This window comes from Triticum urartu, chromosome 4A (genome assembly GCF_056163025.1).
Source record: "Triticum urartu cultivar PI428250 chromosome 4A, HENAU_Tu73, whole genome shotgun sequence".
NCBI classification, from domain to species: Eukaryota; Viridiplantae; Streptophyta; class Magnoliopsida; order Poales; family Poaceae; genus Triticum; species Triticum urartu.
The window spans coordinates 536077893-536092982 of NC_141876.1; the positions used below are offsets into that span (position 1 = coordinate 536077893).

Sequence of the window (15090 nt, forward strand, 5' to 3'; positions counted from 1 at the left end):
AAGGGATTTGACAAGATGAGACACATAACAGGATCATGATCATCAAGTTCATGACAACAAATCCTAATGGAACATATAAGGTGCCCTTTCATTCTCAAGCCAAAAAGGAAAGAAAGAGAACAAGATTCGGTGCGTTCTTCGCGAAAGAAAAGAAACGATCTGGAGCGTCCGATGCTGGGATCGCGAGATCGTGCGGCCACGAGGCTCCGGATAGCGGGCGCAGCCCCCTCCAACGGGTCCTCCTGCCTTTGGCACGGCTCACGCGATTACTAGTGGCGGAACGGGACTCGCTGGCATCTCCCTCTGACCCTCTCCACCCTTTTTGCCCCTCGCTCCTCCTCCTCGGCGGCCGCCTCCCCGCAGCCCCTCCCCCACGCCGCCGCCGCCGCCGCCGCCATGGCCATGAAGGGACCCGGCCTCTTCACCGACATCGGCAAGAAGGCCAAGGGTACCTACATCCGCTCCTCTCTTTCCACCCTCCTCTGCACCCGCATCTCCTCTCTCTAATCTGTTCTTCGGTCTTCCCCGTCGGGCGTCTCCGTGATCTGCAGATCTGCTCACCAGGGACTACACCTACGACCAGAAGCTGTCCGTCTCCACCGTCAGCTCCTCCGGAGTGGTAAGGATCCCCCCCGATCCCGCCCCGCTCCCGCGGCTCGATTCGATGATGCCGGTGTTGTCGCATGTTTGCCGTCGGGCCGTACGATCTAGTCACCACCCTCCGGTGGTTCCTCGCTGACTACGAGTAGATTGGGTTCCTGGGTTTTCTAGCGCTCCTGTTTGCTCGGAATCTACTCCGTGGTTGTTGCATATTGATGTTAGTATTTTGAACGAATGAATGCGGATGCAGGCCGTGCTCCGTACTCTTATTATGTGCTAGCTGCTTGGTAGCCTGATGGGGGGTGGAAATCTCGTTGTATCCTTGTACAGCAATGTGGTCTATGTTGGCTGAGGTTGATTGGGGGAACAAGGCCATCATTCGAGCCGAGCAATGCCTTCTGGCTGACCATCGTGGTTAAGACGCTGCAGATGGCCTACTTTGTTGCCGGCTCCTTTGTGGCAACGATCACCGTCCTTTTTTACGAATGGCTATGCAAGTGTCTTATATATAGAGTTGGTCCTTGCCCTGCTGGCAGCCACTGGGTCTTGGAATTAATTAAGGCGTGCGCTTAGTTTCCAGGACTGAAGACCGAACACATATTGTTGCAAATTTGTTATTTCAGAAGCTTTTAATTCTGTGTCATGGTTATGTGCCTTCGTAAGGAGCGTTGACACTTTGCATATACACTTTCTGGCCTATACAATTGCTTCTTGTGATGATGGCTATAGCCAAAGGTTTCTTCTAGGATAAATACAGGCTGATGCTACGAACGTTAAATGCTCGTCCACTGCCGTAGAAGTTCTTTTCTATTGCATGAGTTTTTTAAACGCTTGTGTCATCATATCTCAAAATATACATCAACTGAATTAACTAATCAAAAGATTGTGATACATCTTCTGTCTACTACACATAATATACGATAACTGAATTGAATTCCTCAGCAACTTAAGAGGTAATCTCTGAGAACTTGGATCTTTATAAGAGTATATAAAGATATGTTTTAGTTGAATATACTGATTTAACAAAGGAACTGTTGTAGCCGTGTAATTTATGTGTTTGTTTGTGCTAGGAATTGATTATTTTGATTCATTAGCTTGTTCTTTCAAATGCATCGGTGTTTTGAGGAAATGAATATTTTGATAAGACAAACACTGTTTGCCATGTCACTTTCCCCAATGACATGTGCATTATGGAACTTCAGTATTTTTTCCAGTAAGGTCAGTCTTGTTATAGCAACTAGCAAGATGCCCGTGCATTGCACGGAACGTCAGGATGCATTTTTTTATAAAACACATGTTGTGATTGACCCATGCGGGAGTAATCCCATGTGTAAAAACTAATGATATCTCGAGAAAGAGAAGGTGCGGTTATCTTTTTACAAAATTGCCATAGTTTGCTTTCTAACCGTCAGATATAGATCAAACGGTCTATATTGCAAGATGGCAGGCACACCATCATCACCAACTCGGTTTTTTATAAGAGTAGAGATATTTTTGCGTTTACCTAGATCTTTTAGCACGGACCATCTGTTTAACTGAAAATCTTCTTATAATATGGTTGGCTTACCGTTTTCTTCCCATTTTTTTTTCTAGAATTAAGAATAACATGCAGATTGGTGAGTCAGTATCTTCAGTGTAAACCTACGTTCGACCTGTCAGCAATAGTCTGTTCTCATGATAAGCAATTATCCACTGCACAACCAAAATTATTAAGTGAAAATTTAAATAATCTTTATCTTCAGTTTCAGAATATAAATTAGATGCTTTTATGATATAACCACCCTGTAGTTTGTTTGAGCTACAAAAAGAATTGTATTTAATTAATTTTGCATTTGGAAATGCGCTTATTTTGTTCTTGTATGGTTTATATTTCCCCGTGCACTTCTCTGCCATTGATATGAAATCATGTATTATATCTTTGACTGATGCGTACTAAAGTGCAAGTTGAACTAAGTGCATATATATCCTTTTTTGTTACCCTTTGCCTGATTCTTACTAACCCGTATAATTATGTAACTTGCAATACTGGCTCACTGTTTCTATTATCTGAATTTATTTGCCTTTAATGAACTTGTCATTCATGTATATTGTTCAGGCCGTCACTTCCACAGCTGTGAAGAAAGGAGGGCTTTATTCTCTTGACGTAGCATCAGCTTACAAGTATAAGAATAATCTTGTTGATGTTAAAGTGGATACAGAATCAAATGTAAGTGATATTGAATACTCAGATTTATGTTTTTCCTCTTTTAAGCCTGTATTGCAGCACATTTATATTGTATTTGGCAATTTGCAGATCTCTACTACCTTGACTGTCTTGGATGTCCTGCCATCCACAAAGCTTGTGACGTCTGTCAAGTTTCCTGATTACAATGCTGGAAAGGTAATTTCATTTTGGTGTCAGTTGCTGGTTGTTGGAGTGGAAACAGCCTATGAGCCGAGTTCTTTCTTAACAGGTGGAGGTGCAATACTTCCATGACCATGCAACTTTTGCTGCCGCTGTTGGCATGAAGCCCTCTCCTGTGGTCGATTTTTCTTTGGTAGTAGGCCCTAAAGGACTTGCCTTCGGTGGGGAAGCTGGGTTTGACACTTCTTCAGGAAAGTTTACCAAGTACACTGGTGGTTTCAGTGTAACCAAGCCTGACTTCCATGCTTCAGCTATTCTGTAAGTCCATGCTTTGCTGTGTTTTGTCATGAGTTGAGATTTGAACTAGCATTGATTTGATAGATTACACCTACGTGTACAGGGCCGACAAAGGTGACACCATCAAAGTGTCAGGTGTGTATCACCTTGATGAGAAGCAGAAGGCTTCGGCCGTGGCTGAATTTACCCGGAAGCTCTCAACAAACGAGAACACACTGACAGTTGGTGGCCTGTACACGGTCGATCCTCAGACAGCTGTGAAGGCAAGGCTCAACAACACTGGAAAGCTTGCTGCCCTTCTCCAGCACGAGGTTAAACCAAAGTCACTCTTGACGATATCTGGTGAATTCGACACCAAGGCGTTGGACAGGGCACCCAAGTTTGGGCTGTCACTTGCACTCAAGCCTTGATGAGATCAGATCATACGTGGATGATGGTGATTGAACATCGGATTCTTTGGTTATTTTTTGTGAAGCTATGGCCAATAATTTGTTCCGCAGACATGTTCTGTTAAATCTCTGGAGGTTTAGGTGCTCTGTGGGCAGGATCCGATAGGCCTTCACCTGGATTTTGTCCAGGCGTTTACTTTTTGATGATCGAAGTACTTCCTCATTGATAGATGTATGCAGCTTGTTTCTTTCTACTGTGAGGTCTGAGTAGCTTTCACGGTAGTCTGTTACTTGAAGAAGCTACACTTGATTTTTCATGCGGTGTTGATTGATTTTACCGCTAGTTGAGATTTACTGCTTGTTCGGGTATCAGTTCTTTTTTTCTTTCTTTCTATATATCATTCTTCTCGCGCAGCCTGCTTTCTAATGTTTCTTGGTATTTTCTTTCTTTTAGAAAAAGACATTAATATCGACGATAAGGATTAGTTCACTCGTGGCAATGTCTCCATTTGCACTGAGAATGTCTCCATTTGTACTGAGAATACAATCACCATACTTCATATGGTTGGATCGTGGCGATTGATTGTGTTTGGCGCGCCCTAAACTTTGCTATACCACCATACCATGGAGCCGTTAGAAAAGGTTATCATCATGTAGGTCGTGTCAGGAAAATGCAGAAAGTGTGTCACTAACACGCGGCTTGAAAGAAAGCATGTGACTTGGATGTTGGAACCACACCCCACCACTCTCGCATGAGATTCTTAAAATTATCTCGGGAGAACCACTTGTATCCTGATGCTCACTTTTATATACACCTGTGTATCTTTATAAAGAATTTTATATACAACTTGGTATCTTTCCAAGGAATTCTATATACTGATGCGTATCTTTATAAGAAATTTTATATGCAAGTTATGCAACTGTGTATCTTCATAAGAAATTTTATGCACAACCGTGTATCTTCATAAGAAATTTCATATGCACATGTGAAGCTTTATGAGAAATCAGGCTAGGTTCATGTATAGATTATGGGTCCCCGTCAACTTCACCCTATGATCGCCAGACACGTTTGAATCATGGATGTCACTATCCCATTACGTCTCTTAGAGCATCTTCAACAGATAATGCTCCCATTACGTCTCTTAGAGCATCTCCAACAAATAATGCAAAGTTTAGGGCATTTAGGCATCTCCATCCGTCTGCACGCAACCCCTTTTCATTGACCGCACCCTTTCACACCATAGTGTCAGTGCCGCATTCATGCCGACCGAGAGCGGACGCGACCACTCATTGGAGCCAGCATTGAAGCGGCCCGCTAGCCGAGAGCGCTGCCCGCTGTGCACGCTTTCTTTCCGCATTGAAACGACATCCATCTACCCGCCACCTCCATTGAATTAGCACGTGTGCTAAGGAACCTACTCCGACGCATGTTTGTCCATGTGCCGCCCGACATTAAACACCTTGTCGGTTGATGCCTCGCATCCGCCCGCTATTTAAACGTGGCCTGGTGTCGGGCAAGAACCACACCGCACCTCTGCTCACTAGCTTGGAGATGGCAAGCCCTGGATCTGGCTAGGCGATTGCTTGCCTACTAACAGGCAATGCTACCCGGGGCAAAATCAAGAAGGAAGAGGGGCAAAGGAAAGAAGTGTGGTGCCATGGGAAGACGTTCGTTTCTGCTTAATGGATGGTACTCAATCTTTTCAATCGTCCTCATGGTCTGGCTTGTCATCGTGTGTTTGGTGGTGTCCATTGTCTGTTGAGTTTTTCTTTGCAATGCAGAAGTGTAAGAGTTGTGGTTGTTGCGTGTTGAGAATATATGTTAAAGAGAACGTGTGGCCATGGGGCTTCATGTTTGAGTAGTTTGCATGTGGTCTGTTTGTATTGGTTTTCGTTCGATTTTCAGTTAATTAACTAGGGAATTCTCTTCTACTTAATCAATGACACAACTTTTCTGCATCCGTTTAAAGAGACAACAATAAAAACATGATGTATCATGGGTTATCCCTTAGTCTTATCGCTAGTAACTAGACCTTTCTAAATAATGTGATAAAAGATATTATTACTAAGAGATCATCTCTTAATTAAGATTCGAAAGGCAAGTTTTCTCCCTAAAATATCTTTTCTTCACCTCAATATTTAGCACTCCTATGATAACATCATTGCACACGCCTGTGCATTTCGACGCTAATACAATCGGACAATGCTAACATGATCATGGTACCAAGGTTCTAAGTACACGATAGTGTGATAATTTGATCCATCAATCTTGATATTATTTGGATTTAGATAGAAACTACATTCTTCAGCCTAATAGCTTGGGTGAGCGCCTCTCGTGCGGTGGCACATGTTCATTTATTTATTTTTGCCTTTTGCTAGTTTTCATGTGCCTGAAAATTTCGAAAGCATCAGTTGATTTTAGCATTAGCATCGAGTCTGAAGACGGAGGTGTCGCAACAAGCCGCGGGGTCTCATATAGGAACAATGCGGCAGGGACATCCCATGCAGAGGGGAGTTAGAGATTGACGGGTTCAGATGCGCAGGGCAAAGGGGAGAGGAGGCTGCCGGCACAGGAGAAAACATGAGGTGGAGGGTAGAGAGATGGCCTTAGCGGTTGTGGGCGGCTGTTCAGAGGAGGGCGGGGCAATGAGGCGGTGTGCCCTAATGTCTGCGGCCGCATGGGTGGGGGTAGGGGTGAGGGGAGGTTGGCCGGGAGGGGGGGGGGGGCTCATGAAGAAGAAAATGGACATGACTAGTTCAATGAAAAAGTAACACATCCGACCTTTCATCATAGATCCGACGACTCATAGAAATCAGTTGGAAAAAAATGCAGGCACATGATCCATAAGCGGCCAACAAATTGTGACTCAAGGTCAGACGATTTTTTTTCCTAGAAGAGGCAACCACACGGGTGGCCGTGTAACCCTAATCTCCAACCCGTCATCAAACCGTCGCCGGCGACGGGAAGGCCTGGATCGGGGTGACCTACTGTGGAGGCGCTGGAGGGTTGCTATGGGGCGGTGAAGGAGATGTGTCCTTGAGGGATGGCCTTCGTTAGGCGATGCATGACGATAGCGTTGGTGAAGTCGCTGATGACCGAAGGGATTCAACATGGAGTTCTTCATTGGTGGTCTGGCCTACGTAGATCATCGGAGAAGAGGGCCGAGTGCACGATTCTAGATGGAAGTGGTCTTGACATCAGACCCTGGACTTGTCGCACAACGGCAAGGGTGATTTTTTTCTTCAGTAGTCTTCATGTTTAGTTTGAAAAGATGAAGCGACGACGTTGCCCCAGGGTAGGAATGAATAATGTTTTCCCCACCCTATCGCCGTTTCGTTGGTGTGTTTTTCGCCGACAAAGGGCATGTGTAGCGTGTCTTGGACGGGTCTTCTGGATCCGGTCAGTTTAGGGTTTCGGTGGATCTGTATGGATTCAACCGACTTTCATGGTCTTCGAAGTTTCTACATGCCTTTATTGGCAGAGTTTTCCTTCAGGGCGGCGATTTACTTCACGGATCGCGGTCATCGGCATCTCCTGCTCTCCATCGATGACTTTTCGGCCGCTGCTTCTACAAGCCCCTAGGTTTTAAAATTTTTGCTCCTCAGGAGGCCCAGAGGCGACATCCAGCTATGCTCACGGTGAAGAAGACTTGGATACCCTCAAGATTTCGGTATTTTATTTTTTAAGGACGTGTTTGTAAGGACATTTGATAGTTGGTACATGGTCATAGGCCTTTTTTCCCTAAAAAAAATCGGTCATAGGCCTTTTTCGCAATAAATAAATAAATCAACAGGCGGTCTTTTTTCCTTTTGAGCCGGTGTGCTCGTCGCCGTGGCACCACTATTTCTGCTCCGGGCGAAGTGGCTGTGTACGAGTCCATCACGTCACGCACGCACGCACGCCCCGCGCGCGGCCAGGCTGTGCTGGTGCTGGGAGCTTCGTCCCCCTCCACTCTCGCCAGCTCCCCGGGCCTGCCCCGCCCCGCCCCGCTCCCACTCCGCCGCCGACGTAAGCACACCCAGCACCCTCCCCTCCCCTCAAGATCCAAGGCACGCTCGCTCGCCCCCCACCCGCCCCGCGCAATGCCCCGCTCCTGACCATGTCCTCGCTCTCGATCCCGCCTCCGCTCCTGCGCTCCTCGCACTCCCCATCTCCGCCGGCGGCGGCAGCGGCGAAGGCGAATTGGAGGAAGCGCGCGGCGCGCGTGCGCGTGCGCGCTCCGGTGGCGGCGCTGGCCGGCGACGGCGGGTGCGCGGGGACCGGGATGGAGCAGCAGCATCTCCAGGCGGGGAGCGCCTCCGGCAGCCCAGGTTCGTGGGGACGGTGATTCGGTTGCCTGCGGGGTCGGCGTGTCAGTGACGCCAGAATCTATAGAATCTCCGAAAGGGGTCGCGTAGGATAGGATAAGTGGGACTGGAATCTCGCGTCCTATCCACGTCGGCGCTTTATTATCACACAAGTAGTACCAGCCTTCTGTGTCACGATTAGGAGGACTCGAGGGCGTTCACTGCTGATATATTAGTGGTGGAAGTAAATTTGCATGGAACTAGAATTAAGCATTTGAGCCAGTGGCACAATTCACTGTAAAATCGCTGTTTGATTTGTTGGTTTCGGTAGAGGGGAAGAATTAACTCTGCGTAATTGCTCGTGGCACATAGTTTCGGTCCGATGAACCTAAAGTTATCTGCTTGGTGTATGAACTAGTGAAGGTAGTACAATTGACTGTATTGTAGAGGTATAGTATACTTGCGATTTATGGCGAACGTGCATGAGTGTAGTTATGGCCTCAGCTGAAATGTTGAGTTCACATATTGTCATGTTGTCACCTGAATGGCGAAGTCTAAGTGGAAAGACATAAAAGCTATTTGGTTTTAGTGTTACATTTGGAGCATGGAAAATCATATTCTGCAAAAAAAGAATATTTAGTTGGTATCTAATAATGTGAAGGAAAAGTTATACTAAATTACATGGCTTACACAACTTTGCTATTTCGATGTTGCTTATCCTTTTCTATATTTTTTTGGTACTTCTTTTCAAATGGGGTACTGGTGGTCAAAAGCAGGAATAGAGTCATGCTAACCATTTCCTGATGCCCATTATCAGTGCGAGCGAAGCCTGTCATGTCCAACATCGGGAAATCAACTAATATTCTATGGCATGACTGCCCAATTGGGCAACCTGAGCGACAGAAATTGCTGGGGCAAAAAGGATGTGTCATATGGATCACAGGACTCAGCGGTTCAGGTATATTTTCAGCGGATTATATATTGATTTTCACCTGGTATCACCTTTTACATTCTTGGTGAAGTATCTATGGCACTGTTGCTGTCTGTTGTCAAAATGATTTCTTTCTGTTATGGTCACGTAGACTCTTGTTGATGTGTTGGTTGTGTTATACAACAGAGGAATTGGTCTAATCTTAGTGTTCAATCTTCATCAATATATTGATGATGGTTTAGAGATGTTTCCCTATAGATGACGAGACATTTACACTGGTATGTCTAACCAAATGAAGTTTGAGATTTGAGCACTCACACAATTTGGGCACTTCTTTCATAGGTTGATAAGCTCCTCTGGGTGTTATGCTCATATCAGTTTGGTGTTTGCTGTATAAGCAGTTAGCTTCTTGATGATCATGAATATGCAGAACATAGCATTGCTATGTTGACACAAAGGGCATTTACAGGCCTTCATACTCGGGTGTCATAACGGTCATTTTGTCTGTATCGGCACCAGTACATGATCTTACTGTATTGGCATCAGCACCTGATCGTCACTCTCATCTTGCTTCTAGTAGTTCACTTCAAAGTCCATTTTCTCCGTCTTCTAGCATTTTTCCTTCGGTAGATGATGATTGTTGGATAATGATTAACACCATATTATATGCTGAGTATGAGATTAGTCTACGTGGCAATAGTTTTCCTAGCCTGTGGTTCTGAAATACTCCCTCCGCTCACACATATAAGATTTTTTAACTTTCTTCTGAATCAGATGTATATAGACACGTTTTAGTGTGTTTATTCACTCATTTTAGTCCATATGTAGTCCATATTGAAATATCCAAAACATCTTGTGAATGGGGGGAGTAGCTCCTGAGCCATTCTATCTAAATTTTATATAAAGGTAAAAGATGAACTTATTTCAGTTGATCTTGGAGTACTATGAACCACGCCTAGGATTACCTTGGTTCTCTTGTAGCTTCAAAATTATCAAACACATAAGGAAGCCATCACGAGGAACTGCCATGTTTCCATATGTCAGGGAAAAGTACCGTTGCCTGTGCACTGAGTCGGGAATTACACTACAGAGGCCACCACACGTATGTTCTTGATGGTGACAACCTCAGACATGGCCTTAATCGAGATCTAAGCTTCAAGGCAGAAGACCGTACAGAAAATATACGAAGAGTTGGTAAGTTCTGACCAATAAGAGCTTTCATTGGAGAGGGTTTTATAATGACAGTCGTATATTCTTGTACAGGAGAAGTGGCAAAGCTTTTTGCAGATGCTGGTACCATATGCATTGCTAGTTTGATATCTCCATACAGGAGAGACCGTGATGCATGCCGAGCTCTACTTCCAGATTCTAGATTTATTGAAGTATGCTTATCTTATGATTCCTTGACGCCTCGTTAATGTTAACCATCTAACAGCACACAAACCTTACAGGTATTTATGGATTTGCCACTAGAATTATGTGAAGCTCGTGATCCTAAAGGGTTATACAAGCTTGCACGCACAGGAAAGATTAAAGGTATGATAGTCTTTGAACCTCTTTTAAACATTTAAGTTCCACATTTTAATGCATTCAGCATCAACTCAAAGAGCTTACCTGCTGAAAGTACAAGAATATTTTATTTTATTTACTTTAAACATTGCCTTTTGACAAACAGGGTTCACCGGAGTTGATGATCCATACGAATCACCAGTGAATAGTGAGGTCAGCTTTTGATCATACCTCACCTTCCTACTTTCTTTGAACGAATGGCAGGAGAATTGTCGCTATTTCATTAAAAAAAAGATATTTCAAGCTGAAAGGAAAATAAACTTAAACTACTCTGAACAGGCATTAGCGCCTGAAAGTGTCAGTATTGCCTTGGCCCAGCATATAAGAAAATTCTCGTTCTCAGTGATGATGTTGTAGCTGCTCTTTACTTTCTGCTTTAAGATAAGCCTGCATGGTTCTTCGATGAGCAGACACATCTTGTAGCCACCATTCCAGTAAGTTACCTGTGTCCATGAGAATGGGTGCACCAATTAGACTTTTGAGTCAGGTAGACACCACATTCCAGATGAAGGACGAATAGTTGCAGTGTAGTGGGAGGTGGACAGGTGATTAATTGTTTCCAAAGATCTCATGCGCAATGGACAGTAGTAATTGTTGGGCCATACCGCCATAGGCCATTCCCTTGTAAACAATGTATTTTGCGCAGCTAGCCAGACAAAGTTTTTTTCTTTTTCGTACGCCTCCCAACCCAACTGGGAGCCGGGTTCCACTATAAGCTTAATAGAACAGAGTTCACAAACCAAAATAAAAGGGGAACCGTCCAGGATGAAACACCTTTTCATTGTATCTTCAGTAATGGGCGATACATTGTTGTGGGATGCTTGACCAGTATGGCAAAATTCTCAAGCTTGGTCGCTGTGATTGGATTTAATGTTTATCCGCCACTATTAACTCTATTAATCCTTATTCTGTGAATAATGGCAAAATGTAAAACGTTAACATTGAACAACCGGTAGTGAGTCTATTAGTGTTTTCATATGTTAATGTGTCCAATATTGACTACATAGTACTCCCTCTGTTCCAAATTATAAGATTTTATAACTTTTTTGGAATTGGATGTATATAGACGCCTTTTAGTGTGTTTGTTCAGCCATTTCAGTCCATATGTAGTCCATATTGAAATATCCAAAACATCTTATAATTCGGAACAGAGGTGATAGATGATATGAGCAACCATTGGTACTTAGCTATGCGCTAATACAATATGGGATGTCATCCAGATCCCGGCTTGTGATATGCCAGCTCTCCCTAGTTTGTTTTCATCTGGATTAATAGAAGTGTACCCATTGGGCCCTACTTATTGCTTCCGTTTTTTTCGAACCGAAAGCCCTACTTATTAGTTGAGCCTGAGATATATGTCGATCGCTCATATAGGTCACATTTGAATTGTTCATTTACTTTAGACAACAAGTCCAATATTCTAGTAGATGCCTAGATAGCTCATCAACCATCATTCAGCAGTACCCTAAGGCCTTCTTAATCTCTACTGCTGCCTCCACCATGTAAAACAGAAAATTTGTTCATTTGTTTAATTAAAATGAAATGATTCTTCCCTTCAAAAAACTGAGATGGTTCATTTTATGATGTTGCACAGATAGTAATTAAGATGGAAGGTGGGGAATGCCCTTCACCGAAGGCAATGGCCCAGCAAGTTCTGTCCTACCTTGAGAAGAACGGATATTTGCAGGCTTAGCATATATATACTCCAGATCCAGAAGATTGAACTTATTCTTCTGTGTCCATAACTCATGGACACAGGCATGATCCATTTGGTCGCATCCGGAATAAAAGGTGCTGTCATTGAAGCAACAAGCTGCCTTTTTCACGGGGAAAGGGACGCAGATCGATGATCAGTTTGATTGTTCGGCATTGCTCCTCTCGCGCGTGTTGTGCTATTTTAGCTGTAGTCTATACTTGCTCATTTCGGCTGAAATGGTGTGCTGTGCTGTGCTGTGTTTATTTGTTGGTAATGTATGATTTGATTGTGGGTGTCAAAAGTACGAATGAATAAATCGTGCTTGCGTTTTCCAAGCGCTGGTTGTTCGCACGCTGAATTGAATCCCTGAGAAGAAAATGCAGCACCGGTGATGTGCTATTCCCTCTGGACACTTGAGATCACACTGTCAGTTGGAAACACAGGGAAATAAAATTCAGTCTTCTCTTCTGTTAGACAGATAAAAAGACACCCCATCATTCCCCACTGACTGTTAAAAGCAGCCAGCAGGAAATGCACGTCCCGCACCACACCACACATCTGGTGCCCATAAAACGGCCGACCAACACCTGATCCCAGTTTGACCGGCCATTGACATACATATAATCGATCACCTGCAAAGTTAGTCGCTCACCCCGGCGATCAGATCAGTGTGCCGGCGACGGTTTATCCTCCGAAGCTTCGGATGGCACGCGCGTGCTCTGAACTCCGAACTTCAGTAGTGGCGACCGGTGGCGAGGCCGGGGATCGCCGTTGAAGAACCGGACCAAAGTCCGGCCCGAGGTAAAAACAAGCAAGTGCCAAAAAGGAAAGAACCAAACGAACGAACGAACGAACCAGTAGTCCGTCCGTTCTGGAGTACGTACTGCCTCTGAGCTGTACCGTCGAGTTTCAGTCTGGCGTGCACGGGCGGAGCGCGTACCGCAGGCGCAGCGTGGAGGACGGTGCTGCGCCTAGGAAGAAAAACCCAGCGGCTCGCCCGCCGTGGATCGCAGGCTCCGGCCGCCCGCCTCACGTTGTAAGTTGTAACTTGCGTCTGGGTCAAACTGTCCAAGCTGCTGGCTGGTCTTTTCCAGGTCGAGACGAACGACGCGGGAAATCAACCGGATTGACCTGGCGAGCGTTTTTACCGCTGGACCCGCACTAGCGCCCCCGGCGAGTGATTCCGCTGACCGTGTTTTCTTCTGTTAGGTGAAAACTAGGACGGGTCTACGTACGTTCACGTTGTGCTGCTGCTGTACTGTATTCGTATGCAGGAGGGTGAGGGCAGGATTCAACGCAATAGAGTAACATTCTTGTCCCGCGAGGTCAATTTGGACTAGGAATGATTTGGCCGAAGTTTGGCCTTAGTGGCTCGCGGCCGGACTGAGAAGAGAACGTACACCATGGTAGAGTTCGACTTCGGCTAGGAGAGCGGTTTGACTTCTGCTTTGACGGCCTATGAAAGAAAACAGTCTTGCTAAGTCCCAGACGACGCTATATCCGTCGGATCTTACATTAAGATTTAGGACTGTGCTAACGACCAGTCGTTAGCGACAGATCCGTACGACTCCCCTTGATGAACGATGGCTCCCGCTTCTTCCGTTCTCCCCCCGATTGACACTAATAAAAAAAGGCGAATTGAGAAAAAAGTGCATTACATGGGATTCGAACCTGCATCAGGTAGCTAGGGCACACCTAATACCATGTCCAACAACCATTACACCAAGCCAGGCTGTTGAACCTTCTTATTTCTGCCATATCAGAAAAAAAATAAAGTTTGGCTTGGTAACTTTGGCATGACCAGCGTGATAACTATGGTATGAGCAACATGATAACTATATCATGATAAGGCTGATAACTACAGTACGAGAAGGTTAAGGCATGAGGAAGTATGGTAATTTAACACATAAATTACCGATGAAAATGTTTAAAAAACTTTTTTCCCTTGGATGAAAGATACCATGGTGTTTAAAATGTAAGATATTAGTTATCAAATCTGTGATGTATACATTATCATGCTTTTTACATAGAAATTACCGGGTGTATATTTTTCAACAAAAAAATTTCAGGTCAAAAAATTATAATGGCGTTTGTATGTGAGTTATCAGCTTAGTATGTGTCAATTAACAAGTTATTTACATATAAATTACCGGGGTTGCCCCCCCCCACCCCTCGCCACAGTCGCCACATTTACCAGGGTCGAGTACATAAATTATCAAGTCTGCAATGTGTGATTTATCATGTTATTTGCATAAGAGTTATCGTGGTATGATTCAACAACTCTTCCCACCCTACCTCCGCCGATAAAGTTATCAGGATTGGGTACATAATTTATCATTTCTACGATGTGTGACTTATCATGTTATTTGCATAGAAGTTACCGTGGTACGTTTTAATGACTCCCCCCCAACCCCAACCCCACCGACAAAGTTACCAGGACCGGGTACATAATTTAATGTCTATGATGTGTGAGTTATCATATTATTTGCATAGAAGTTATCGTGGTATGTTTGTTTCAACGACTCCCCCACTCCGGCCCCTCCGACAAAGTTACCAGGACTGGTACATAATTTATCATGTTTACGATGTGTGAGTTATCATGTTATTTGCATAGAAGTTACTGTCGTACGTTTCAACGACACCCCCACCCGACCCCTCCGACAAAGTTATCAGGTCTACATGTATGAGTTATCATGTTATTTGCACAGAAGCTATCATGCATGTTTCAGCGACTTGCCCCACCCCATCCTCGCCGACCTAGTTATCAGGACCGGGGTACATAAGTTATCAGGTCCGCCATGTTTGAGTTATCATGTTATTTGCACAGAAGTGGCCATGGCATGTTTCAGCGACTTGCCCCACCCCCACCCTCGCCGACCAAGTTATCAAGACCGGGGTACATAAGTTATCAGGTCCGCCATGTTTGAGTTATCATGTTATTTGCACAGAAGTTACCATGGTATGTTTCAGCAACTCC

General features: G+C 44.7%; 2 protein-coding genes across 2 annotated transcripts; both read left to right on the plus strand.

The window, feature by feature from the left end:
• The first annotated feature begins 266 nt into the window (after window positions 1-266).
• Window positions 267-3984, plus strand: VDAC2 (voltage dependent anion channel 2). Its single transcript, XM_048716187.2, has 6 exons — window positions 267-448; window positions 552-619; window positions 2696-2806; window positions 2894-2980; window positions 3054-3262; window positions 3345-3984. The coding sequence occupies exons 1-6, from the start codon at window positions 397-399 to the stop codon at window positions 3649-3651; spliced, it is 834 nt and encodes a 277-aa protein (XP_048572144.1). The 5' UTR covers window positions 267-396; the 3' UTR covers window positions 3652-3984.
• A 3516-nt stretch (window positions 3985-7500) lies between these two features.
• On the plus strand, window positions 7501-12448 carry LOC125552583 (adenylyl-sulfate kinase 3). The gene is made up of 7 exons (XM_048716186.2): window positions 7501-7941; window positions 8735-8875; window positions 9893-10042; window positions 10112-10230; window positions 10300-10384; window positions 10524-10570; window positions 12012-12448. Exons 1-7 carry the CDS (start codon window positions 7731-7733, stop codon window positions 12108-12110), a joined length of 852 nt encoding a protein of 283 aa, XP_048572143.2. The 5' UTR covers window positions 7501-7730; the 3' UTR covers window positions 12111-12448.
• The last annotated feature ends 2642 nt before the right edge of the window (window positions 12449-15090 follow it).